The sequence below is a fragment of the Ochotona princeps genome, chromosome 13 (genome assembly GCF_030435755.1).
Source record: "Ochotona princeps isolate mOchPri1 chromosome 13, mOchPri1.hap1, whole genome shotgun sequence".
Taxonomy (NCBI): Eukaryota; Metazoa; Chordata; class Mammalia; order Lagomorpha; family Ochotonidae; genus Ochotona; species Ochotona princeps.
Window position 1 is genome coordinate 39755596 of NC_080844.1, and position 27937 is coordinate 39783532.

Below are 27937 nucleotides of genomic sequence, written 5' to 3' on the forward strand. Positions count from 1 at the left end.
CTGGGCCTCCCCAGACCCCGGCTTTGTTCATTGTCAGAAGTCCTGTTGGGAAGGAATGGGTTGTGAGGAAGGAGCCTACATGCTGACCTCCTCATCGGCCTCGGTTCCTTTGTCAGCTCTGCTGCTTTCGCTGGGCCCTTCCATCGAAAGTCACAGTAAGAAACCTTGCGTGTCTCCAGAGGTCAGGTCATACCCCTACTGGCTGGTGCGATGACCTCCGCAGAGCTGTGGGAAGATCCTGGGATGTGTCTGTCACCTTTCTGTGGAAAAAATCACTGTTTGCTAGCATCCAGGTGTTTCCACTCCCCGGCAAAACAGCTTCATGCTTAATCCACTTCCCTTTTGTTTTCTGCAAGTTCTGAGCCACTATTTGTTTATTCTGTATTTGTTAAAAGGTAGAGTTACAGAGAGACCTATCTGTTGGTTCGCTCCCCAGGTGGAGATAACAGTTAAGTCTGAGCCAAAGCCAGGAGCCAGGGACTCCGTCTGGGTCTCCCATGTTATTGGCAGGGGCTCAATCTTCTGTTGCCTTTCCAGGTGCATTGTCAGGAAGCTGAGTTGAAAGCTGAGTATATGGGGACTTGAACAAGTGTTGCAATGTGGGATGCAGGAGTGCCAAGCATTGGCTTAACCTACTGTGCCACAAAACCTGCCCTGAGTCACTTTTCAAACCTAAATTGGAATCACTCTTTTCTCTTGATATTTAAAGTTATTTTTATTTCATTTTAAAATTCTTTATTTGAGAGGCAGGGAGGTAAGGAGGATGGAAGGAGGGAGAGAGGATGAACATGGGAGCACACATCGCTCCGCCGATTCCTGTTCCAGAGGCCCACAGTGGCTGGAAGCACTAAGCTGGGAGCTTAGTCTGGGTTTCTCCTGTGTGCGGTGGAGACTCAGCTGCCTGAACTGTCACTGCCACTCTCATGTCCACAGGAGCAGCACGCTGGAATCAGGAGGCAGAGGTAGAACTTGAACCCAAGCACTCTAATGTGGGATGGGAGTGACTTCACCTTAGCCTTCACAGCCAAACCCCTCCCATTCTTGTTTTAACTTTACAAAAATTCTATGTAATTGATGGTTCTTGCTTTAACTTTAGTCCCTCCCTTCTCCTCTTTTTAAGAGGACTATGAAGTTTAATTTAAAATTTTTGGGAACTTGTCGATCTTAACTTGCTAGTTGGACTCTCTTACTCAGCGTATTTAATGTACACTGACAGTTCTTTATTGGAATTCAGCTGTCAGCACTGAAGAGCCCAAGTCCATGTTCCTTTTAGAAGGAGGTCGGGGACACCTGAGGCGACACAGTAGTTCTCTGTGGAGGCTTCAGAGCAGGCCACACCCCTAAATGCACTCAGCAGTCAGGGCTTGGCAGGGCTCCCCCACCATGGAGACCTGGCTAAGGCTTAGCTTTCTGCTGGGAGTGTGGGCTGTGGATCAGGTCTGTAATTCTTTTTATTTATTTTTACTGGAAAGGCAGATATACAGAGAGGAGATACAAAGAGAAAGATCTTTCATCTGCTGACTCACTCCCCAAGTGGCCGCAATAGAGTCAACCCGAAGTCAGGAGCCAGGAGCTTCTTCTAGGTCTCCTACACGGGTACAGGTTCCCAAGGCTTTGGGCTGTCCTCGACTGCTTTCCCAAACCACAAGCAGGGAGCTGGATGGGAAGTGGAGTAGCCAGGATGGATTAGAACCTGCGCCCATATGGTATCCCAGCATGTGCAAGGCAAGGACTGTAGCCACCAGACCACCTCACTGGGCTCAGGTCTGTATTTCAAGCAAGCCACTGGTAATATTTCTTAAGGATATTGAATATGTTCAACACATGCTCATGACCTCTGACTTAGGAAATTTCCTACTAGGGATTTAACTTAAAAACTTAATGAGATAAAATCATCCATTCTATGATGGCTACTCTTACATAAAGCTCATGGAAAATAAAATTTAAAACCAAAATAAAATAAAATAAGATAAAACAAAAACCAAGTTTGTTTTAGTGAAAAAAAGTGAAATTCACACATAGCTATTTCATTTTGTTCATTTTTTATTAATATTTTAAGATTATTATTTAACAGTGCCTGGCACAGTAGCCTAGTGGCTAAAGTCCTTGTCTTGCGTGCACTGGGATTCCATATAGGCTCCAGTTCGCGTCCCGGAGCCCCTGCTTCCCATTCAGCTTCCTGCCTGGGAAAGCAGATGAGGATGGGCCAAAACCTTGGGACCCTGTACCTGCATGGGACACCTGGGGGAAACTCTAGTTCCTGGCTTCAGATCAGTTGAGCTCCAGCCTTTGCTTCCACTGGGGAGTGAATCTCAGTGGATGGAAGATCTGCCTCTCTCTCTCTCCTTCTCTCTGTATATTTGACTTTACAATATAAAATAAATAAATCTTAAAAAATAAAATTATTATCTAACTAACAGAGAGGGAAATGGAACCCTCATCCTCTGGTAAACTCCACAAATGGGCCGGCAGGGACCCCACTGGGTGAGCCATCACTCCCTGTCTGCCACAATCCACCTTAGCAAGCTACTGCAATCAGGAATGGAGCTCAAGTTGGAACCCAAGACTTATCGCAGGGTCGTGACCATCAGGCCTGAATGCTTGCCCCTGGTAAACCTTTTGAAGACCATGCCTAGTGATATTCTGAAACTCTAGGTGGTATTCTGGAAACTGTGCCCCCCTCCCCGCCTCCCATTTACTTACACAAAAGCAGCAGAAGACCGAGGAACATAATTGAATATAAATAAAGCAGAAGTGAAAATTCAGTCCTCAAGTTCTTGGCCACTCAGTTTGATTTGATTAGCATTTTATCTGACCTAAGCCATTTGGTAGAGGTGGGGGTAAGCATAGCAGGTGGCTCTGGAGTTACTCCACCGGCCTCAAGTTCAATCCAGGTCTGCATTGTCCACATCCAAATCCTGACTCCATCAGCTGATTGTTATGTGATCTTTGGCCAGTTTATTTATCCTCTCTGTGTCTTATTTACATGTGAAGTAGGCAAGCCTGTCTCCTACCCAATGGAGCTGCTGTAAAGATTCAATGAAATCATTCATGTATAGCAGCCAGAGCTGCCTCTGCCCCTGCCTTGCTTTCTCTGGTGTTGCCAGAGCTGATCCAAGCTAACTAGTTCTCCAGTCAGGTTTGACCGGTGGGAGGCCCCAGAGGAGATCCAAGGGCGCAAGGAAGACAAAAGTGCAGGAACTTTGGCCTCTGATTCAGCTCTGGATAATGCTACTGGCGGGGCATGCATTTCTTTCCTCAGCCCAGCAGGTAGTCTGCCACTGTCTAGGTAAAGTGCTCCCAACCTACCATGGAGCTGAGATTGGTTTTTTAAAAAATTATTTGACTTTTCATTATTTGAGAGAGAGAGAGAGAGAGAGAGAGCTTCTATCTGTTGGTTTACTTGTTGATGACAGCAGCAGCTGGAGCTAGATTAAGCTGAAGTCTGGAGGCTGGAACTCAGACTGAATTTCCCACGTGAGTGGTAAATGAGCCATCACCTGTGGCCTCCTGGGTGCGCAGCAGCAGGAAGCCGGGGGTGGGAGTGGAGCTGGACCCGGATCCAGACACAGAGACGTGGGGTGTGAGTGTTCCAAAACAGCGTCCTAAGGGCTGCACCAACTGCCCGCCTGCTCCCTGAGGCTTTGAGTGACTGTGAGGAGCGGAAGAGCGCGCGGAAGCATTGCTGGGCATTTGTTCACAGATTGCCTTTGCAGGGAGTTTGGTTTCATCCACAAGCGAAGTTCTTCAGGCTTAGCCTCAGGACACTGTCCAATGACCTAGTCATTTGGGGAGGAAGAGCAACTATTAAGTTTTTTTTTTTTTTAAATAATACAGGGAGGGGCCAGTGCCATGAAACATAGAGTAATAAGACTCTGTACTAATCATGTGGTTTAAGAAAAATAAATGACTGTTCTTTCAGACCATCCCTACGAGCTCTTCCCACAGCCCGCTGTCTCATCTACCTGAAGACCCGACCCCTTCTGTCCCACAGTCACTTTTGGGAGGATAGATAAGCTATGTGTCTACTGTCTAAGCATGACAGTCTTATGCACTTTTAAATTTTGATTAGACTTGATCATACTTCAAGTGTTCTTGAATATTCTACTATCACTTAGTGTTATTTCTAGGATTTGTGTTGTAGCTGCACCTGAATCACTTCCATTGCTTTAGAATGTTTTATTAAATAACTTTACTTCAATTCATGATTCAATTTATTGTTTTTAAAGATCTATTTATTTTACTTGAGGGAGTTACAGAGAGGAGGCGAAAGATAAGGAGAGAGAAGGAGAGAAGTCTTCCATGCATTGGTTCACTCCCCAAATGGCTACAATAGCCTCAACTGGGATGATCTGAAGCCAGGAGCTGCTTCTTGGTCTCTCGTATGGGAGCAGGGTTACAAGGACTTGGACCACCTTCTGCTGCTTTCCCAGGCTATTAGCAGGGAGCTGGACTGGAAGTGGAGCAGACAGAACTCAAACCAGTACCCATATAGTATGCCAGCTCCACAGGTAAGGATTAGTGTGCTATGCCACCGTGCCAGCATCCCAATTTATTGTAACTGGCATGGGTGTTTCTTCAGTGTTTTGCCATTTCAAACATTCTTCAATTTGTAGGCACATGTTTGTCTGCTTTTCTGTGAGGTACAATTGATGAGTGCAGAGCAGGGATCGTCAGCTCTAGGAGACAATGACAAGCTACTCTCTCTGCTGGCTTTACCAATGTAAAAGCTGTGTGTAAAAGCTATGTGGTTTCTCATCCTTCTTCAGTCCTTGACATCAGATCCGATCTGGAGGGTGTGCAAAGATACCTCACTGTGGTTTTGTTTTCTTCCTGGTTAGCAAGATCAAGCCTCTGACCACATTGGTGGGCTTGAGAATGACTTGTGCAAGGGGAGCTGATTGGGTTTCTTTGGAATCGTGGGGTCATGGCTGACTTGGGGTACCTGAGGAAAGAGATGAGGGCCCTAAGGAAGGGCAGGGCTTGCGCTGAAGCCCAGAGTGGAGTGAGGCAGGGGGTGTGGCTGCAGTGGCAGAGTAGAGCTGAGTCAGCTGTCCAGCCTGGAAGCTTCCAGTTGATTCTCTATCTTGATTAGAGATCCTCATGCTACTGACTTTGGCCACAAAGTGTGCCTGAGCCCCACACTCCAGGGAGCTGGGCACAGACATCTATGTGGCAGGCCAGGGGCTCGGCAGTTACTGCCAGTTGTTGCGCTGTGACATGTGGGTGGACCTGTCAGCATGTCAAGCAAAGCCTACGTGGTTTCTCAGTGTGACTTTCCCCAGTGTTCACGTGTTGGCAGCTCATTTCAAATAGTAAATCAACCCCAACCAATCCCGGTGACGGCTGTCAATAGAGACTTGTTCTGACCTGTGCTTTGCTCTCAGGACAGACAGCAACTATTACCCCCTTCTAGATCCTGGGATCGCCCCCTCTGTAGGACCCAGGAGGAAAAGTAGATTGCTGAGCTGGTGAGGGGGTCTGCAAGACATCTTCTGTGAGGTTTACAGTGGCTTTGGGGTGAAGGACATACAGCGTAGAGGCGACGGGCTTGGGACGTGCAGCTCGGGGCCCTCCAGTGTGCTACTGTTATTCTGCTCCCCTCACAAACTTTGTCCACAGAATCCTTGACTCCTGTGAAACCAAATCCCTCCACCCTGTGTTTCCCTCCGTGCTCTCTTCCCTCAGCTCCTGGCAGCCACCACATTAACTCCTGTCTCTCTGAATTTGACCATGCTAGCCACTTCACCTAAGTGGAAGCAGCCACAGGTTGTCCTTTTGTATCTGGTTTCTTTAACTTACCATACAATTTCTTCATGTTTCATCCGTGTTATAACTTGCGTTGGAGTTTCCTTCCATTTGGAAGGCTGCATAACATCCCATGGTGTGTATAGTCTACACTTTTAAAAAAAATTTTATTGGAAGTTGGATATATATAGAAAGGAGGAGAGACAGAGAGGAATATCTTCTATCTGATGATTCACTCTCCAAGTAACTGCAACAGCCGGAGCTCAGCTGATGCGAAGCCAGGAGCTCTTCTGGGTCTCCCATGAGGGTGCAGGGTTCCAAGGCTTTGGGCCGTCCTCGCCTGCTTTCCCAGGGAGCTGGATGGAAAGCAGGGTTGCTGGGATTAAAATTGGCACCCACATGGGATCCCGGAGTGTTCAAGGCGAGGATTTTAGCCACTAGGCTCCAGCACCAGACCCAGTATAGTCCACACTTTTAAAAGAAGTTTTATTTATTTATTTTATTTGAAAGGCAAAGTGTCAGAGAAGGTGAAGGTGAGAGTTAGGGTGAAGGAGGGAGTTGGGGAGGGACAAGGAAAGGGATTGATTTCCATCTGCTGGTTTGCGGTTTGCTATCCAAATGTCCACAACTGCTAGGGCTAAGTCAGGCTGAAGCTAAGAGCCAGGAACTGCACCAGGGTTTGCCATGTGCATTATTTACCACCTTAAAGGCAGGAAACGGGATTAGAGGTGGAGCAGCTGGCACTCAACATCCCCAACACTGACCGGGGAAGCAAGTGTCAAAACTGGCAACTTCCCACGCTGCATGGCAATGCCTACCTCTCTTACCACTTTTCTTTTTCACTAAAAAATAACTTCCAATAAAGGTTTTATTTTTTTTATTTATTTGAAAGGCAGAGCAAAAGAGGGAGTGCCATGCATGCCCTGTATGGGTGTGTTTATATGCAGATCTTCCATCCACTGGTAATGGTGCCAACTGATGTGTCTCAAGTGCAGTAGCAGGAAGTTGGATTGGAAATGCAAGTGAGACTGGGTCCCTGGCACATTGATACGGGATGTGGGAATCCTAAGCAGCTGCCAGGCCACAGTGCTTACCCCTACCTATATTTTACATTTTGTTTATTTGGTACCCCTGGATTGTGTCTTAGTCTTTGGGCTGCTATCACGGAGTGCTACGAGACTGGGTGGGTTATAAATAGCAGGAACTTGATCCTGGCTGTTGCAGCGACTGCAACTGTGAAAGATAAAGGTGCAAGCACATTTGGTGTCTGCCGAGAGCTGGCTTCCCAGTTGAAGGATGACTGTCTATTTGTTGAGTCCTCCAATGGTCAAAGGGACAGGGAGCTACCTCCAACCTTGGCATGAAGGCATTAATTACCTCCATAGTTCGACTCCTAAAACCAGCCTCCATGGGACCAGGGTGCCAACATGCATAGTTTGGGGGTGGAGGAGGCGCACGCACCCAGTCTACAGTGGTCACTTCTGCCTTTTGGCTTTGGTGAACAATGCCGAGAACAGGGTGTACAGAAGGCTCTCCAAGGCCTGGCTTTCATTTCCTTTGTGCAAACAGCCAGAACAGGAATCGCTGCCCCCCCTTAACATTTTTTTTTAACTTGTTTTCTTTCATTAGATTTGCACAGTTAGATCTGGGGGGTGGTGATTTGTGAGCTGAGGGTGCATTTCAAAAGTAGAATGCATCTGTCGCCTCCTGGCCCGTATCAGCTTGGCTGTTCTCCTGATGTCGGCTGATGAGGAGATTGATAACTAACGTCTCTCCAGTGCTCACCGAGGCCAAAGCACCATTTAAAAACACGTCTGCATTGTAAATCATTTTATCTTCCTAGTCTAGTGAAGGAAACTGAGTCACAGAGAAGTAGGACCATGAGAAATGCTGAGCCAGCCCCGGATCGTGTAATTCATGGCTTATTTTCCCAGATGGGGGGCGGGCGGGGAAGAGGCTCCCAAGTCACAAGGTTACATCGTGACCCAGCCGGGGTGAGCTCGCCGGTTTCCAGACGTCTGGAACCCCCACTCTCGCTGCTGTGGAGACAGGATTCAGTCCATTTATTTTGTTTATCCCATCACCCCAGGTGAAACTTCATCTGTGGGGCTGTGAGCTGCCTCTGAATGCAGCTGGAGATTCCCGCTCCTCCCTCTGATAATGACCAGGGCAGGACTTAACTGAAATCCGATGGGGGAGGATTACAGGTTTGGCTCTAGGACCTTGTGAAAACACACGGAAGTAGTGCATTAATACTAGTCAAGGACTGAAAGAGCCTTTTTAAGAAGCTCAGATAAATTTTTGGCAAAATTGGATTGCCCTGAGATGGATTCCATGTCTTGGGAAGGAGTTGCTCAACAAATTATATCGTTCCCCCCGTCCAGTTTATTTAAATAGTAAAAGCCTAACTCCTGCAGACTTGTGCCCCTGAACTTGTGAGCGGGCCTGTACACATGGTGGCCTGTGTTTTTCATTACGATCCCTTACTCATTAGGTTTTGCACTTAGTCCGTGCTACATGTCTCTTTGGTGTTTGTCTTGAACTTCATGAACTCTGGCATTTCGTTTCACAGATGTGAATCCAGGGAAAAGTCGCCTTCCTTTGATCTTTCTCGGGATCCCATTATGTTTAACCTAAGAAAGATTAGGGAGTCTTCATTCAACACTGAACAAACACAAACTCAGCTGCAGAGATGCTGGGTGCTTAATCTATGTGTGACTCCATTAGGAGTGAATTCCACATCCAGCCAACCCTGTGAGGCCTCCTTGTGTATGCGCTTCCCACCTGCCTTGGCAGGCTTTGTACAGGAGGTCCCGGGCACTGGCTGCGTCCGCCTCACAGAACAACCTATTTAGCACGAAATGTTAAGATCATGGAGCATTTATAAATTTTGCAATCACTGTCTTTGTCAATTCCCATATGGTAGACATGTTGTACTTAATGTTAGCTCTCTCCATCACCCTGAGTGGAATGGGCAGTTTCTGGAAGGTGTCCTCACCTTCTTGTTGTGTTTCTAGTAGCATGGCTTCACAGTGGCAACACCAGTCAGCTCCAGCCCTTGGACAAAGCACCCCACGGCTGGGGTGAGCTGCAGAGGCAAGCTGTTGTCACTCAGCCAGTACCTGCCAAATCAGACAGCTCCTCTCTCGCCTGTTCTAAACTGGTTCTCATTCCAGGCTTCAGAATCCTGCCTGCCTTGTAAATAACTCTCTAAAGCTACATGTAGGTCTGGTAGTGACACATTTTTTTTCTAGCCTTAAAATGAGAAAGGAAGAGCAAAACAAAATCAAGTATGAGCCTGTCAGGACTTTCAATTCCCTGTCAACCCCATGGCACTGATGGGGATTTTTTTCCTTCTTAATGACAGCTCCAATGTTAATGGTGGCATTTGCTAGAATCAGTCAGGGCTAAATGTTATTTAATTCATAATGAAGCAATAATCAGCTTGGCCTATGATTAGTTCCAGCTTTTAGCTATCAATCTCAGTAGAGGGATTATTATCCTAGGACAAGAAGGCACTTTCCTGGGATGAGGCAGGGAAGGAGATGAGTTCCACCTAGGAGCCACACTCAAAACTCTACATGAGAATTATTTTGTTCCTAAGTGAGCTTGGCTGCCCTGTACTCTTCAAAACTATACACTAGTGGCTTTCAATTAGAGTGGGTAGAAGCACAGAAGGAAAAATATGCTCAGCCATTCCTTTATCTACTTAGCAACTGTTCCTGGAGTGAGGGGATTTTAGAGAATAGGCTAGCAGAGTTCCCTGTAATGAAGGCTAACATTCATCCTAAACATACCAGCGTGGCTGCTCTAGTGTGTCTTCCTAGCATTTATTATTGTGATTGAGCAATCTGTTCGGAATGGTCTGTATTGTGCCAAACTGATTATTAAAAATTACAAACAGCAGCAGCAGATGTTGGCACCCAGTGGATTGAACTCCCACTTAGAACACCTGTATTCCATAGTGAACTGCCAGCTCAACTCCTGGCTCTCCTGCTTCCCATTCTGTACCTGGGAAGGCAGAGGATGATGACCAAAGCATTCTGATTCCCTACGTAAGTGACAGAGGACCAGATATTTGGATCATCATCTACTGCTTTTTAGTTGCGTTTGCAGAAAGCTGGAACAGAAGCAGGGAGCTGGGACTTGACTGCATCTCCCAACATGGATGCTGGTTTGGAAGTGGTGGCTTAACACACTGTGCCACAATGCCAGACCTTTCCAAAGTCTTCTCCCAAGAGAACTCTGTTTTAAATAAAACCATCTCTCTTGCTTCATTGGTGTTCCTTAAATTAAGTAAAAGTTGTAGACCTTCAATCACACTTGTAGCAAGCTGTCAGCATAGCTGTTTGTACACAGGTATAATATGAGAGCCTAATTGTCACTTGGAAGATTATGGATGATTGGAATCTAGCTCATGAAGAGCTGGCTGCTCTGAAGAAGAGCCATATTCCATTCTGCCTCTTCCAACAGGAAGATCTATTCCAATGGAATAACCTTCATTCTAATGAAACAGTCCAAGTGTCCTGCTCCAACCACACATATACCAATCAGTCTGTACAGTATGGCCTGGAGGGCAAGAGGTGGCTTCTTGTCCTGCCCCTTGAGCTTGGTACCCTCCTTCCTTCCCTATGAGTATTGCGAAGGTAGGAGACAGCCTTATCTTTTGCTTCCTTCCTGTCTAGTGAGTCTGTTTCTCTTGGTTTGGAGGGAACGAATCTTAGTTCTAATTTCAGCACTAGAACATCCGTCTTCAACAGGTCTAATCCAACACCTGAAGCTAGCATGTCTGCGTGCCTGCTGGGTGTTGATGTAGTTAAGATATTTTGCATGCATGATCCCATTAAGCTTCAAACATTTTATAGATTGAGGACACTTTGAGTACTAGCATTTTTGGCAGGACATTAAGGAATTAAAATATTTGAAATGTGAAACAGCTCAGCAATGATTTCAACACAATCTTTGCAGTCAAATTTTATCTAAAGGTCTAAAAGCATCATTGTTTCTTGCTCCCCTCAGTCTTGTGTTTTCCCTACTTTCACAAGGTTGCCTCAAGGATTATATGAGTGAGTACACATAAGGCACTTATATTAGCTTCTATTGTTGATTACATTAACTGCAATCTGACCATTGTCCAGAATCTGTCAGTACACGAGGAGGTTTTATGGCCAAGTGGTATGCCCTCCACTGAGACCAGGGAACTAGAGGCTGCTTCCCAAAATGGCCCACAGATACGACAAACAGCACATAAAAGGCAAAATGTCTCTATTTGCATTCATCACAGATGTTGAATAGATCTTGGGATATTTTTCCGTATAAAATATAACTGGTTGCATGCATGAATAACTTTAGCTATTCTGTTTTTGTAATGCACAATTCTTTTCTTTGACTACAAATAACAAGTATACGATAATAGAGCAACTTTCAAATTCTACTTCAAGAATTCTCCAGAATTAAGTTACAGAACCATATAAAACAGTTTTTAAATGGAACCAGCCACCTTGGAAAACATTGTTAAAACTTTAGAAAATGTTCAATACTTCAAAAAATAACAGAGTAATATATACTGTTGGCACCACATTCCCAGATCAGTTCCAGGGACTGACAGGCCTCGGTGAAGTGGTATGAACACCGCTGGGCTGCAGGCTCACACACAGACAAACTCACTCGATCATGGTCCACAGAAGCAGGCAGGGCCTCCTCGCTGCTGGGTGACCCTTGACAAGAAGCCTGTGCTTGCATTACGCATTTGGCTTCACAATCTTCATTGACAGGTAGTTCTGAAAGGGAAACGGGTGACAGCATTTCAGTCAGTCTCTCAGGCCTGGCACTGCTGCTCCTCGGGACTGCACGCATCTTTCTCACTGGGGGCTGTCCCGCATACTGCATAAGGTGCAACACCGTCCCTGGCCTCCCCACGCTGCATGCTGACAGCATATCCTGTCCTCCTTACCGCCCCTCCCCTCCATCCAATTATTGGACAACCAAAATGTCTCCAGACACTGCCAAGTATCCCTCGGGGGAGGGGTGCTGCTTTACCCACTGGATGATAAACTATTAGAATTTATGGCTGTAAACCTAATCAGGAAAAATGATTAACTGGAGTATTTCAAGTGGTGAAGACAGACTTGCCTATCCAAGAAGAAAGTAGTGTATATATCTTTCTGTTTAAAAAACTGCAGACTGATACAAAACCTCTCCACTGTGGCTGGATGATTCCGCTACTAACTGTAAAATTATCTGTATTATTGGTAGCTTGTGCTGGAGTAGTGCAGAGGTAGTGTTGCCAACCTTGTCCTGCCTGATTTCCTCTGTTCTATCCTTTCTTCATCCGAAACCTGAGCTTAACAGCCTCCTCTTTGGTGGGACCCTCCTCAGTCCTGGGCCTCAAGTGTCATTTCTTCATGTTTCTGTAATGTCTGGACTCCCACAGGAACATGCTTGTTTGTAGGCTGCCTTCTTCCTAATGTATGAATTGTTTTCTCATGAGCAGAAACTATGCCTTTGTCACAGCTCTATCCTAATTCCTACCACACGGTAGATGTTTCATTAGTTCTCTGACTGGACTACCATGTATGATTGAGATGATGAGGGGGAAACTTAAGAGGGAGGTTATACATGACAAAGACTTGAATAAGGTTTTGATAAAATTTGGGCTGAGGAATACTGACAAAGGCATCCAGACAGGTGAAGGTAATAAGTGCTTGGAAGTGAAGGGAAGATCAGCTCTCTAGTTGGAGCAGAGTCCTGGTTTGTGGAGGTCCCTGAATGCTAGGACAGGGTGTTAGGCTGCAGGATGGTTTGGAACAAGAAAGTTCGGAGGCAGTAAGATCAGTTGGAAACATTGGCTATTGTCTAGATATTCATTGGTTAAAAACTGAGTGGTTTCCTTTAGCATTCCTGAAACCAATTTTTTTTTTTTCAGATGATAAAGTTCTCCCTGTGCTTTGTGAAATCTTAAAAACGTAATTCTAATCACAGGACACATCCTGTTACATTTTTTCAAAGTTGAAGTTTTACAGCAGGTGTATCAGGCTCTGTGTGATCGTAACGGCAAGGGCCAAGCTTGATGGATGCACTCTGTCTTCCTGCATGCATGCTTGCACTCCCTGTCTCTCACATGCACACACAGCCAACCCCAGGGGCCAGGCTACCCACCGGTAAGGAGTACAGGAGCACAGCCACAAAGAGCAGCAGGATGAGCAGGAAGAGCAGGCCGATGATGACCCACTTGAATCGGCGCCACACGATGAACTTCATGGTCTTACATGGGTTGGTAAACCAGAGGAAGGAAGTTTCTGGTCGGCTGTGAGAGAAATGATATTACCTACCCAGCTCAAGAGGGACAAACAGAGTGTAATGCAGTCTAGGAATAGTTTATAGCATTGATAACTCCAGGAAAAGATAGTGTTGCTTTTAGTTGGCGGAGGAAGGCCCCTTAACACGTGACAGCTTCCTAACACTCCGAAGGCAACCTGCACTTGGGGTTTAGTGGGAAAGGAGAATGGGTCCAAGGAAGTCAGATAACCCATTTCTCCACCCTTTATCACCCATAATGAAGGACAAAAACAGGACAACAGCTAATCCACTTCATTTAGCTACTTGGAGGGGGGTACTTTCAGACTGTAGGTGTAAGGAGACTGAGAACAAAGAGGGCCTCTCACTTGGGTGGGTCCAGCTTGGGGTTCATGTTGGGTTCATCCCGTCCCTTCCCGGCTGGTCTCTCATCAGCCTCCTTCTCGTTGAGGACCTCCAGTGTCATCTCCACTTTCCCCTTCAGTAAAGCAGAACAGGTTAAACACATGACATCACGTTTCACAAATATTTTCACTTCAACCCAAGGAGTATTCCCCAAGCAGTGATTTTTATTCTTGTAAAACAATCCGTAAATTGCCTTAAATTTTCCTCCAGAGGTTTCATCACATTTCCTCTTCCATGTGTTTCTCAACTGGCTCCATGTGGAAAACTGAGAGGACAAATTGCTTTCCTGCCTCCCTGCTTTTTTTTTTTTTCCTCTGCACCCTGTCATTTGGACTTTCTCATATCAATCTTCTTGCTCTCTCATACACCTTGCTTTGCAACTGTACTTGGGCCAGCCTAACCTGAATACTGCTAACAACAAAGGCTGACATTCACGAAACACTAACTACAGGCACCAGAGGACCACGGCCATGTCCCCCCATGCCTACCATCACTGCCCCACTGTACCCACCAGGCTGGCACTTAGAAGGCTTTCCATGGACTGGGGTAGTTCAAAAAGTTTATGGAGACCAGAATTAGAAGGGAACTTTGTTGTGGTGCAAAAAATTGAAACCCATGCATAGGGGGTGTCTAAACATATGAAAATTTTATGCATGAATTTCAAAATTTTCTGCACCATATAAGCTTATCTTTTAGGTTCATTTTTCCAGGAACTCTGTGATGTATATTAGCTGAGTGAATAGTGAATGATGTATATTAGTCGACTGACTCTCTGCTGACAGGTTCCTGAATGATAGAGTAGCACTCTACAATTTCTCTGTGCCTAATCCTATGTAATGTTCATGGCAACCTTAGAGAGTTATATTTTGCCTTCATGTGCAAATGGAGAGGTTGAGGCTCAAAGTTTTTGTTATTGTTTATAACTACTAGTCACAAATGCTAACTATTAATGACACATCATGATTTAGGGAGTCTGCACTGATGTTTCTAGAGCAAGACATACCTTAACTTGCCCTAACCTTCTGCAGCAACCTATGATTTTATTTAGCACTCCCCATCACTTCCTCCTTAATGAAAGCTCAAATCTGATGTTTGTTTCCCCTACAAAACTGTACAAGAAGCTCAGCATAAACCAACCTTTCTGGTGAAGGAATTTCCTAAAGAAACCCAGGAAATCACTTGGGCTCTAACTTCTTGATCATTCCAACCTCTGTCAATTCCAAACACAAGCTCACAACTTCTCCTGCCTTCCTTGGTAATCCCAGGCACTGTTTTAACCAATTTAACATTCCCTTATCTAATCTGGAATAAATCTATTGATAAAAAGCAACACTTAAACCATAAAAGGAATAAACACTTCCCAACCAGATGCTACACGTACAGCCAACACACGGCAGCCATCTTTTTCTGTGTAGCATGGCCACCATCCTTTCATGGACTTCTGTTCAAACAGCGAGGCAGTCTTAACTTTGAGGGGGTTCATGGTGTTGAGGTCCGGAATCATGTCCAAATTGCATTTCTCTGATGATTTTGCTGGAATTACTGTGTGATGCAAATCAAGTTCCAGGAAACCTAGCCAAGGAAACAAGATTAAGTCCAGATAAGCATCAAAATGGACCAGCCATTGTTCACAAAGGAACAGAATGTTCTGGTTTGAATAGAGGCGGTGGTTCTGAATAGGTGAAGCGGAGCGCTTAAAAGAAAGAGACCCTGGTAGACATTGAACACTCTTTCCAAAAAGGTTGGAAAATGGCAGAAGAAATAGCTATCTGTTGCTTAGCAGCTCACAGAGGACTATGTTTTCTTTCTTAAAGAATGAACGTAAACAGCTGTTCTGTAAGCTCCACATGATCAGGCATCTAAAGACAAAATTCCCTCTATACTCAGGGGCCCTAGATTGAAATTTGCTCTTTTTGATTCTGCATGTCCTTGAATAGAGAGGTCATTTGGTTTGGGGTCAAGCCAGCTGGTGCTTGAACGTCCCAGGATCCTCCTGTGTTCCAAGTCTCTCCTGGGATAGCCTCTGAACCAGGAGCTTAAGAAGGCACATACAGCCACTCAACAGCAGAAAATCCTTTCAGGGAACCAAGGATCCCAGCCGGGGCCAGGGTGTCTGGAGAGCACTTCTGCCTTCTGTGGTGGAATTGACTCTTCAGTGAACCTTCACAATGAATGAAAACATCTTTTCCAGCTGGGGAAATCCTGGGAGCCCTTTCCTCAAGGAAATGGCATCTGTGAGCTGGGACGAGCTCTATGGATGAATGGAAAGAGTGTGGCCTTCAACAGTGGCAGCAAAAGGGACGCAGATTCTTTGGTAAGTCAGCCTCACAAACTGCCAGGGGTCATATGGAGCCATCAAACACAGTTTTACCTTAGCCTTTCTTGAGTTCAAACCTGCTTTTGTTGTGTCCCTATTTTGAAACTGCTCAGTAGCCACTCTAAAATATACACAGTCATGTGCTGCAGAGTGATGTAGCAGTCAATGATGACCACATGGAATACAGTGGTATTATAAGAGTCTATCATCGAGTTACGCCACTATTGTCCTAGTTTGTGCAAGCACATACAGTGGTGTCCACTCACTCATGACATTTCCTGATGCCTTTCACAGAACATATCTGCCTCTTTGAGCCACACACTATGGTATGGTCTTCTCTGTATTTGTTTCCAAAGGAATATAAGCCAAGTAAGATAAAAGTCCTGTGTATTTTGCAATTCAACTATTCACATGCTTAATAAGTTAGCATAGTTACTTGCTGTTCCACTTTACAATAAAAATAAATAAATAAATCTTTTTTTTTTTTTTTTTTTTTTTAAGATATACAGAGGAAGAGAGACAGAGAGGAAGATCTTCCGTCCGATGATTCACTCCCCAAGTGGCCGCAGCAGCCGGAGCTGAGCCAATCCAAAACCAAGAACCAGAAGCCTCCCTGGGTCTCCCATGAGGTACAGAGTCCCAAGGCTTTGAGCCATCCTCGACTGCTTTCCCAGGCCACAAGCAAGGAGCTAGATGAGAAGTGGAGCAACTGGGAGCATAAACCAGTGCCCATATGGGATGCTGGGGTATGTAAGAGGAGGACTGTAGCCACTAGGCTACTGCGCCAGGCCCTGTTGGTCCACTTTTAATCTCCCTTTCAGTGGCATAGTGAGAGGGAGGGAGAGACACAGAGAACTCTTCCATCTACTAGTTCATTCCTCATATGCCTGCAGTAGCTGGGACTTGAGCTGGGGCAGGAAGGAGCCAAGAGCCAGGTATTCCATCCCGGTCTCTCACATGGAAGTCAAGTCACTTGGAACACTCACTACTGCTTTCCCAACCTCACTGGTAGGCCCCTGGACTGAAAATTTAGAGTAGCTGGGACTTGAACCAACATACTAATGTGGGGTGTGGGCATCATAAGTGGCTTCTTAATTCACTGGGTCCTCATGTTTGTCTCCTACTCTTCTCCTTTTTTTCTTAAGATTTTATTTATTTTTATTGGAAAGGCAGATTTACAGAAAGGGGAGACAGAGCTTCCATCCACTGGTTCTTGCCCCAGGTGGCTGCAAGGGCCACAGCTGTGCCAATCCAAAGCCTGGAGCCTCTTCTGAGCCTCCTGGGCAGGTGCAGGGTCCCAAGGCTTTGGGCCATTCTTGACTGCTTTTCTGGACTACCAGCAGGGAGCTGGAAGGCAAGTGGAGCACCCAGGACATGAACCGGCACCTATACGGGATCTTGGTGCATGCAAGGCAAGGACTTTAGCCATTAGGCTACTGTGCCGGGTCCTCCTCCTCTTCTCAAATGCCAACTGTGGCAAAGCCATTAAGTGGTGTAGGAGGTGAAAAAATAACTAGGACATAGATATTGGTGGGATTTCCTCTGCAAGGAAAGATGTCTCAGTGGGCAAAAAGGAAGAAGCGAGACTACTGCAACCACTGGCTAAGAGAAATGAGTCCTGTACTAGCCAGCGGCAGAAACCACAGAAAGGAGACAGAGTGTATGTAATCAAACAGCTTACATGGCTTGGAGTGAGCGGCTGCTGGGACACAGAAGAAAGGGGGAGGAACCACAGAGGACTCTAGGTGCATTTGTTTGGGTGTCTGAGAAAGAAGGAACTGAGGGGGGAAAGAAGTTCATGAAGAAGGGAAGGTATTTGGCACAGTTATTAAGGTGCTACTTGGGACGCCTGTGTTCATCCCAGCTTTGCTCCCAATTCCACCTTCTCACTAATGCATGTGGGGCGGCAGCTGGTGATGACCCCAGCAGCTGGCCCCTGCCAACTGCAGGAGAGAGCCCTGGCTAGAGTCTTGACTCCTGGCTTCAGCCTGGCCCAGGCCTAGCTGTTGCAGGCAATTGAAAAGTGAATCAATGAATGGAAGATTGATTTTTCTCTGTCTTGTCTCAGTTAGATACTAACAACAAGAGAAGTTTTTGAGGAGAGCAGGAACAAGATCAGGGAAGAAATGCTGAGTTTGATGCCAGTCAAGGTTTAAACTTGAAGTGGCAGGGCCCGGCGGCGTGGCCTAGCAGCTAAAGTCCTCGCCTTGAACGCCCCGGGATCCCATATGGGCGCCGGTTCTAATCCCGGCAGTTCCACTTCCCATCCAGCTCCCTGCTTGTGGCCTGGGAAAGCAGTTGAGGACGGCCAAAAGCTTTGGGACCCTGCACCCGCGTGGGAGACCCGGAAGAGGTTCCTGGTTCCCGGCTTCGGATCAGCGCAGCACCGGCCGTTCTGCTCACTTGGGGAGTGAATCATCAGACGGAAGATCTTCCTCTCTGTCTCTCCTCCTCTCTGTATATCTGACTTTGTAATAAAAATATATATATATATATATATATATATATATAAAACTTGAAGTGGCAGCCACATAGAAATGTGAAGCTCCACCTGAGAACTGGGAATATTCTTTGTGATCATTTCTTAATGATCATTTGTCAGGCACCATGAGAGGAGAGGTGCATATTCCTGGCTTAGATGAAAACTGAAAAGAAAGGTGCAGCTGAGGGGAGAGTGATGAAGTCAGTTGAAGTGGGAAGGAGGAGACCTGGGTAACCTGTCAGAGCTGATGCCAACGTGCCCTGAAGAGAAAGCAGGCAGCCTGGAAGTGCTGGCAGCATCAAGAGTAGGATCTTTCTTCCTAGAGGGGTCTGGTGCAAGGTCTGCTGGGAGAGGCCTTGTCAGCAGACATGGAAGGGATGGTGCTCACTGAGAAACCACATTGTTCAAGGGTGTACCCCCATCTCGTCACGGACAATTAGCGGAGGTTTAAGCAACTCTAAGTTTTTTTTTTTTCTTTTTGCAACTCTAAGTTTTAAGTGATTTAACTCATTCTAGGTACAATTTCTTAGAGAAAAATTTCCAAATGTAAGACCTACCCAAGTAGTCATCCAGAGAGAACTTGTCGTTGTCCCATATCTGGATAATAAGTCGGGGAGGAACTCGGAACTCTGTTTGGTCCACACTCCAGAAATGCTCCTAAAACAACAACATGGGACAACATGGAGCCCCAGGCTCTTTTTTCTTGTCCTCTGCACTCTCCTGGATAGCTTTTCCCCTTGGGCTGTGGGTCTGAAGAAAGGCCCCTTCTGCCTCCCTAGGACATCTCAAGGCCACCAGCAGGGTGAGAAAAAGGACATCCCAGGAAATCCCCAAACTTTCTTACTATGTTCCTATCAGTGTGACTTCCTATTGCTGTGACTTCCTGCTGCCACCTCTGATTGCCCCCACCTGCTGAAATCACTCTGGCCAAGTCAGGTTGTCCTCCAAAAGTCAGGATTCCTGGGCAAACACACAGTACCACCCACTGGGTGTTACCTCTGCTGGGCCTCCTCTCCCCTGCCCCCACAGGTGTCTGTGGGGTGAGGGAACTGGGGCTCACACTCCACACTTTAATCAGTGCAGGTTTAAAGTGTCCTGACATCATTGGCTTTCAAAAACACACTGTAGCTATTTACATGCTTGTGATCTGCCAAGACCCTCAGATCCCTCGCACTGGAGGTAAGTGGAGGCAGGAGCAGGTAAGGGTCCTCTGATTTTTCACCTCTGCCAAAACAATATGAGCCAGTAGTACTAACACCACACAGAGGGAGAAACCTTCAAACATTCATGAAACAGAAGGCAGGTCCTTGTGTTTTTGTTTCTCAAGTTCCAGGCATTCTCTCTTGTGTGGGTCTCAAATAGGCCCAGTTGGAGGCACTGGGAAAGCCCTTATTAGTGTTTGTTTCTGCCTATCCATTGTGCGTCACTGCACCAAGTACTACAACATGGCACTTGAGGGTGACCTGACTCCAAGTCCCTACCCTACCGCATCTGCCTCACCCTTGATATAATGCTGTATCTCTCTGCCTCTCAAAATCCCCTCTGAAGGCATTTATCCTGCACATCAAGGGAAGAGTGCTTCCCAGAGCATCAGCCCCGGGTGGGCCAGGCCCAGTGGACACAGGCAGGTCTGAAAGGGGAGGGACCAGGAAGAGCTAGGGGAAGCTGAAGGGATGTAAGGGAGCAATGGGATGGTGACCTTCAGGAGACATCAGTTACTGTCTCCTCAGCTTGCTGGTCCCTTTTCAGAGATGCACTCACATTCTCCTTGGGAGACTTTACCTCCCAATCTGCGAAATGTGGGCAGAGCTGATTACAGCTCCCATAGCTGACCAGTCAGAGTGCTACATCCCTGGGCAAGAGCAGCTTGTTGAAGGATAGGTACAAGACCCTAAACAGGTGCTGACACAGAGACCCACTTTCAGAGCTCTGGCTGGCCCCACTGGGCTTTGTGATTCTCTCACTGCTGAGAGGACAGGGTGGGAGCTGGGGCTGCTGGCAGCTGTCCTGGCTTTGCAGCCCACAGAGAAAGGCAGAGCCAGAGTTGGGAAAGGGGAGTTGCTTTCTGAAGACCTCCCTTGCACGTGGGATCCTGATGTGCCCAACCCAGCCAGCGTCAGACATAATGGGAGCCAATGCATGACTTCCGTTGTGGTTGGTATAAGCCAGTTTGACTTGAGCTCTGCCACTGAAAGTTTTACTAATTAACTATGAGAACCATGAACTCCCATGGAAGTGCTTCTGAAAGAGTAATACAGATGCTGAAGGAACGTAAATGGGGTGTTTTCCTCACTTTGATGTTTAGCCTTTGCCTTATTGTGGCCTATGATGAGAAGAAATCAGTCTCCCATCACAGAAAAACACTCTTGACTGGCTATATGCATTGACACAAAACTCTTTTCTTCTTTCATTGCTATTATGTCAGGGCAAAGAACATGGCATTCCTTATACTCTCTAATTACACAAATACCTGTCATAGCTGTTTGACCCTGGGGAAGTACCTACATTTCTCTAGGTCTCAGATTACCCATCTGCACCAGGAGGGAGCTGGACTCAGTGACCCCCAAAGTCTCAAACAGCTCCAACACTCTAAGATCTTGGCTGCTGAGTTAAGGAAGACCCATGGTTTCCTCTAGCCACTGGCGAATTTCAGAGCTTACTTTTTTAGCAACAATGCAGAGCTGTTCAGCTGGGAGGTAGTCAAAGGGGAAAACGAATCTCCAGTTAAAATTCCCTTCACCGTCCAAGGACCTGTAGTGGACATCTGTTTTCTGTTTGTTTTCTTCATTGCCAGGAATCCAGCTGAAAAGCAGAGGCACACAGACTTAACTTCAAGTGACTGACAGGTAATCTAGCCACAAAATTGTGCAGTGATTAGGGGAGTGACGAGCGGCAGAATGAATGCACTTATCTTGGGTGCATTCCAGTTATCTATGCTGCAGGGGGTGATTTATAAAGGGAGGCACTCTGTTGCATCCAACAAGGTTGTAGCCAAATAAAATATAATTCCTCTAAAACCAAGGCAGGAAACCCTTTAGACTTCAGTTAACAGGGCTAAGAAGAAATTTTCTGGAAAATATCAACAACATAGCTTCTATTTTGGGTATGTTGAAGCTTTCAAGCTATGATTTAAGTCTTCATAGCTATAATTCATTAGTGTCTGTCATCACTGCTGATAGGCTCAATGAATATGTTAGCTCCAAATTTTAGCATTTCCTTTCCCAGTTTTTCTTAAGCAAACAGAAAAGGCACGAATCATGTAATCTTACAGCTTCCTTTTCCTATTATTCTTAAATTTACTGTGATCATATTAATGAGACTGTCAAGGAAGACCTAAGCTGTTACTTCCATATGCTTATCTATGAAAATTCATTTCAGTAACAACCTAACAAATGTAAAATTGGAGAAATTGCCTTTTGCTTGCGTCTGGTGCATATCACATACTAAAGAATAGCAGGCTCGCGCAGTAGCCTAGTGGCTAAAGTCCTTACCTTGCATGCGCCAGGATCCCATATGGGCACTGGTTCGAGTCCCGGCAGCCCCGCTTTCCATCCAGCTCCCTGCTTGTGGCCTGGGAAAGCAATCAAGGATGGCCCAAAGCCTCGGGACCCTGCACCCATGTGGGAGACCCGGAAGAGGCTCCTGGCTCCTGGTTTTAGATCGGCTCAGCTCCGGCCATTGCAGCCAATTGGGGAGTGAGTCAATGGATGGAAGGTCTTCCTCTCTGTATATCTGACTTTCCAATAAAAATAAAATCTTAAAAAAAAACATAGCAATTAAAGAGTGAACAAATGAATGCATGTGCTTAGAAGGAAGTTGTCACAGCTGTCTGTTCCTAGGAAAACTCCTGGTTTGGAAACAGGGGATGACATTTGGTTTTAGACTGGCCAAGTGGTAGAATGCACGGTTCTGAAACACTGTATGTTAGAATTTTATTAGAATCATTTGGGTGAGCTTGGGTCTGAGGTCTGGACCCTATAGATAGATATTCTTGGTAGGAGGCAGGCCTGCTGTGAAACTTTCTAAGCCTGGCATCCCATCTGTATCACTGAGTTAATGGTATGAGGGGTCAAGGGCAGAAAGAAGGAGTTCTTGACTCATGCCCATCAACTCTGCACCAGTATTAGTATGCATTATTTTATTCTTCACAACAGCTGTGTGACTATTTCTGTTTCACAGATGAGCCAAGTGGGGTTCAGAGAGGCTCTGGTAACTCACACAAGTACCCAAAATTAATGTGACTCCAAAGCCCGGTTTGCTGCTTTGTTTCATAGGATATAATGCAGATTGTAACATCACTTGCTAAAATTAAATGCTACTTTAAGTGATGGTAATTATATCATTCAGCTACTGTAGTTTTACTTTTTCCCACTTATTGACTAGGCAAATTAATTGAAACATTCCTTTGAACTGTTAACATTTACATTAATTCCCTGAAGAGAGCTCATGTTCTCTTGCCTGTGGCCTTCATGACTTCATCTCTTGACCTTTCCCCAATGTGTCATCACCATCCTATCCTGGATCACTCACCCCCTGCAGCTCTTCTCAGTTTTTGGTAAGTATTTTCACGTTTGAGTCTTTTCACATCCTAAAACAATTTAAGAACCACTCAGTGTACATACTTGTGTTTATCAATGCTTTATATGTAAGGTCTATGTTTATCATGCCATTTAATTCTAAATTTTCCATGGTGCTTTCAGTTGAGCTTGGTTCTTAGATTACAGGTTTTTTTTCTTAGTCCAGTTTGACTTGGGTTTGTTTTCTTGATTGGAAAAGAAAATAATGTATATGATAGTCAAATAAATTTACATATGCATACAAAATTAGCTGGGATTAGTTTTCCCTGGGGAAGGATAATGAGATCCTGAAATGAAAAATAATGAAGAACTTGATGAAGCACCCCTGTTTACAGAGAGCCTAAATGACAGTAATTACACCTTTAGCAAAGTTTTGATTGAATGTCACATGGAATGAGTGAAACTTGGTCCTCACTTTATGAACATTTTAAATTCAGCAAGTCAATCTTTCACATATCAACAGCAATAATTCTAGCTAAGAATAATGAACAGCTGTGAAACTTCACACCTTTGGGTGCTGGCACTCAGGGATTGCCTGGGGAGCAGATTAATTCTGAAATCTGCCAGTGTTTCCTGTTTGCTGTGGACATTGGCTGTTGGTAAACAGTAGGGAAAGAAACATATAGTGTGTGTGTATGTGAGAGAGAAAGAGAGTTCTTCCATTCAGTGGTTCATTCCCAGCTGGCTGCAGTGGCTGGAGCTGGGGGGCCAGTCTGAAGCCAGGAGCTACTTTCAGGTCTCTCATGGGTGCAAAGGCCCAAGGATTTGGGCCACCTCCACTGCCTTCCCAGGGGGACTTGAACCAGCACCCATAGTGGCTTTTTACCTGCTGTACCACAGTGCCAAATACTATACTTGTGTTTCTAAGGCTAGATATCCAAGGCATAAAAGAGGAACGAAAGGAAACTCTAGGAGTGGGTATCGTGGCGTATCAGTTTACGCTCCTGTTTGGGGTGCCTGCATCCCAAGTCCTGGCTAGTCTGTGTTTCCAATCCAGCTTTCTGCTAATATACCTGGCAGGTAGCACATGGTGGGTCAGGTACTTGGGTTCCTGCCACTCACATGTGGCTCCTCACTTCAGCCTGGCTAGCCTTGTCCGTCGTGGACATTTGGGTAGTGAATCAAAAATGGACTGAACATCTCCCTCCCTCTAAGTTGTCTCTCATCACTCTACCTTTCAAATAAATAAATCTGAAAAGTACCATGGCTAAAAAGAAATAATGAATCTGCTGAAGAAAATTTGCTTTGTTAAAATAGACATGAAGAATATTAGTTCTTAGAGGCATTAGAGACTTCTCTTCAAAAGCAAGAAACTTCACGATCTGGAGAAATGCATATGAGATGAAATAGCTTCAAACCATCTGAATCCTCAGCACTGACCATTCATGGCCGAGGGCTTATGGCTAGTGGATGCCTCTTGCCCAGGTAACCTTACCCTTTCACGTAGATGTCACTCATTTCCTCTCCCGTGATGCTTTTCTCATCCAAAACCACGTCTTTGGTGTTCCAAATGATCACTCGCAGGTAGTATCTGAAAGGAATATATTTTGCAGACATTTTTCTTCTGGTCTTGGGCCAAGGTCCCAGCCCAATGCCAGAGGATCTTAAGATCACTTACCTTTTGGCTTTCCGGGGTGTGATGTTGAAAGGAGGGCCTGGTGGCCCCAAGCTCTTGGGAAAAACATCCACCCACATCTGAAGTTTTCCCTAAACCATCCAAAAATCAAAAGAAGAGGGAAGTCATATGATGGGTGGTCGAAACCACAATTTTCTCTTACATTTCTTAAACAGTTTCTTTAAACTTGCTGATTAATTGGTCTGTATGGAAGGTAATAGGTAGAGTAGGAGAGCACACCAATACTAAGCTTGTACCCGCAATGCCATTTAAGCCCTCAACTCACATTCTTATCCAGAGGTGTCTGAAAGCAGTGTTTCTCAACCTATATCAAAGGGCTTCCCATCACTGACTGAGGCCCTAACACACACACGCCTACACAGCCTTTTACCATGACTTCAGATTAGGTCCTTCACCCTCTGACACCTCGTATTTTGTCACTGTTCTTTATCTTGCTTTTCCTTTTTTCCTTTCTTAATATTAGGCCCAGCTTTGTAATACTCAAAAATGTCTCCACTTAAGGTACAATTACAATTTGGCATTTACACAATAACAATAATAGAGAGTCTCCCACAGTGGGAGACTCTCTGCCTTTGGCTAGTGCCTGCATCCAGGTTAGAGACTCGCTGGAAGGGGAATCAGAGCCTGGGCTGACACTTGTGCTGCCATCTTGAAGAGACTCTGCTCAGCTATTTGACTGCCAATGGGCTGGGCACATGTTCTTCCAGACAGGCCAGGAATGCCATTAGGAAACTGTATCAATGATACAAACCTATTTATATTCCCAGACTGTTTTTGGATGTTCTATAGACTCAGCACTGAGACAAAAACAGACTGGTCTTCTAGAAAGTTGCCAAGGAAACTGCTAGATTGGCTTCCTAAAGCATTGTGATCAAGATAAATTAACTGGAGCTCTTGAAAAGGGATATATTTCATGATGATCCTGACTCTTTCCCACTAATCTCTGAGCTCAAGGCTCCACAATACATCAGGCACACTGTGGCGTCCAGGTGTCTCCTAAAACCCCGCCGCAGCCTATGTCTAATGCTGGAGGCAGAGGTAAAGAGTGGTTGGTGGAGTCCCAGGGAGAAATCTCCCTGCCTCTGTCCTTTCTGAAAACTCCTTGTAAAATTGAGGGCAGGCAAGCAAGAGGAGGAGGAAGAGCCTCTCTGGCAAAAGGAGGAAGAATAAGGAAAAGAGAAAATGGAATAAAAACACAAGGTGACAATACGATCTACTATAATAAACCCAGGTCAGCGATGAGCTTGTCCCTAATTTTTTGTCCTGCTCAACAATATTTGCACCCATTAGATGAACACTGCTTGAAGTGTGACCTTAGAACGTTTCCACATACCTGCTGAAATTCACATTCCTGGCTCCACCACTGATCTACTGCACCCAAACCTCTACAGAGAAATCCCTGGAAATGTTCATTGTCACAGGCTTTCTACAGATCACTTGTCAGTGGCCATGCCTAACTGTTCTTCTCTAAAAACAGCCTTCCATCTGGCCCTCTCTCCCAGTACTAGGCATGTGGTACCTGTAACCTGCCATCTTGTGCGCTGTGGCCCTGGCCTGTTACCACTCTAATCTCAGGTGATACCTCCTCTCTGGACTGAGCCAAGTTCAGTCATTTTTCCATACCAGATCCTCCTGGCTATAGCTGAGAATGGTCTAGCAAAGGGTGATTGGTTTTAGTAACCAATACCTATTTGGCAGAAACACTGAAGAATTGTCCAAAATATCTGAACTCACAGGCAGATGAAACAAAAGAACAGATTAAATAGACTCATAGGGGAGTTCCTGATTCAAGTTTTTAATGAATCATAGCTCATCTCTTCTCTGGACTTAGGGATTCCTTTTGGGGTGAAGCTAATTTCAGTGCTGTTTCTAGTTCTTGTATATCTAAGGTATTTAAGCAAGAAGAAAGTGGCAAAGCTGCGCCATTGCCCTGGGTCTTCCGTTTTACCTGGGAAATGTTGGGCTGGAAGGTGCTGTGCAAAGTCCTGGTTTCCACGTGCTCAGGGACCAGCCCCTGAGTCCTGAGGATGTGAAGGGCAAGACGCTCTTCAGGAGCCCCGAGGTGCTGGTGGAGGACTTTGTTGGCTTCTGGAATGGAAAGGGTAATGAAATGAGATAGGCATTCAGGAACAATTCAGCCAGATTGCCCTGAACCAATTGTAGAATTTCATCCCACTTTGCAAAAACTGGATAGGCACTGCCTATGTGCAAACTTGGACCTGTAAAGGAATCGTTGATAAAAACGGTTCTTGACCAGAACTCCTGTCTCACGAACAGGCTCACACTCAGAAAGGACTGCCGCTACCAACAGGACCAGAACACACCAGAAAGATAAGAGCAATCTTCAAGTTCCAGCTCAAGTTCGGCTGGAAAGTAACCTGAGTGGAAGCAACAGTGTGCCACCCCAGCATCCGTCTGGTGCAGAGATGAGCCCCCTCAGACATCTGGGCTGAGAGATGGCAGACCTGTGGGGAAGGAGTGGCCATGAGTGCAGGAAGCCCTGTGTGGGAGGAAGACAGCCACCTACCCTGGAGGATCAGCTATTTGGAAATCAGAACCAATAAGCTTCTATGATGTTAAGTCGCTGGGATTTGGAACTTTCAAATGTCAGAGCATCACTGCAGCACACTTAAAAACATGGCCTCCAAATTCTCTGACTCTTCTCTCATGACTGGGTGCAGCAGGTGGCCTTTCAAGTTCACGAGTGTATTCAAACAGAAATGTATGGAGAAACGTAGCTCTTTGCCATGTGAGGAGCTCCAGGACTACCAGAGACTGACCTGCTGGCAAGGCCTGTGTAGGTGTTCTGCTCGCCAGCTCCTGCTGAGAGCCAGGTCAACTGCCAGCCCTACCCATGAGCCACCAGTTGAGCTGGACCTCTGGTTTCTTCTCCCTCAGAGACTTGAAGCCACAACTGCTTTGCTGGGCCCTTGCTGGATTCCTGACTCACCAAACTGGGACCAAAACAGAATGGTTGTTTCCAACTGCTATGTTTCAGGGTATATTTTGTTATGTAACAATGGTGACCAGAACCATCCCTGATCCAACTGCTTGTGGGGAGTTGTTAGATTACTGGGGGTACCCTCTGCCTCTGGAACATAGTGTTTGTCAGTTTGTTCCCAATTACATTTCTAACTTCATGCATTAACTACAGCATCAACATGAGCATCCCTGATGTTGTCTAAGTCCTCTTTACAACAGAAAGACAAAGCACAGCTTCTCATAGGGTCAGGAATCCAGCTGAGGATCAGGCCATCCTATGCAGCCCCACAGTGCCCTCTCTGGGGATTCTTCCCACCACACCAGATGGGAACAGGCCACAGCTCTTCTGCTCCATGGAGCCTGTTTCAGTACTTGGCATGGTGTGGCTAGCTGTGTGGCAGAACAGGGATAGCAGAAATTCCTGCCGCACACAGAGCTGGATGGCAGCTTGCAGGCTCCTGAATCAGGAGTATTCTTGAGCTATTTATGGATTA

The 27937-nt window shown here is 45.8% G+C and overlaps 1 protein-coding gene across 2 annotated transcripts in view; it reads right to left on the reverse strand.

Annotated features, from left to right (window-relative positions):
• Window positions 1–10401: 10401 nt before the first annotated feature.
• MYOF (myoferlin) overlaps window positions 10402–27937 on the reverse strand; it is a 144501-nt gene continuing 126965 nt past the window's right edge. For both annotated transcript variants that reach the window (XM_058671953.1, XM_058671952.1), the window contains 9 exons: window positions 26410–26549; window positions 24444–24532; window positions 24261–24356; window positions 20909–21050; window positions 18806–18905; window positions 14831–15021; window positions 13413–13522; window positions 12907–13054; window positions 10402–11528 (listed from right to left, as the gene is read on the reverse strand). In XM_058671953.1, coding sequence (XP_058527936.1) covers window positions 11490–11528; window positions 12907–13054; window positions 13413–13522; window positions 14831–15021; window positions 18806–18905; window positions 20909–21050; window positions 24261–24356; window positions 24444–24532; window positions 26410–26549 — 1055 coding nt within the window. In that variant the 3' untranslated portion in view covers window positions 10402–11489. The remainder of the gene's footprint in view (window positions 11529–12906; window positions 13055–13412; window positions 13523–14830; window positions 15022–18805; window positions 18906–20908; window positions 21051–24260; window positions 24357–24443; window positions 24533–26409; window positions 26550–27937) is intronic.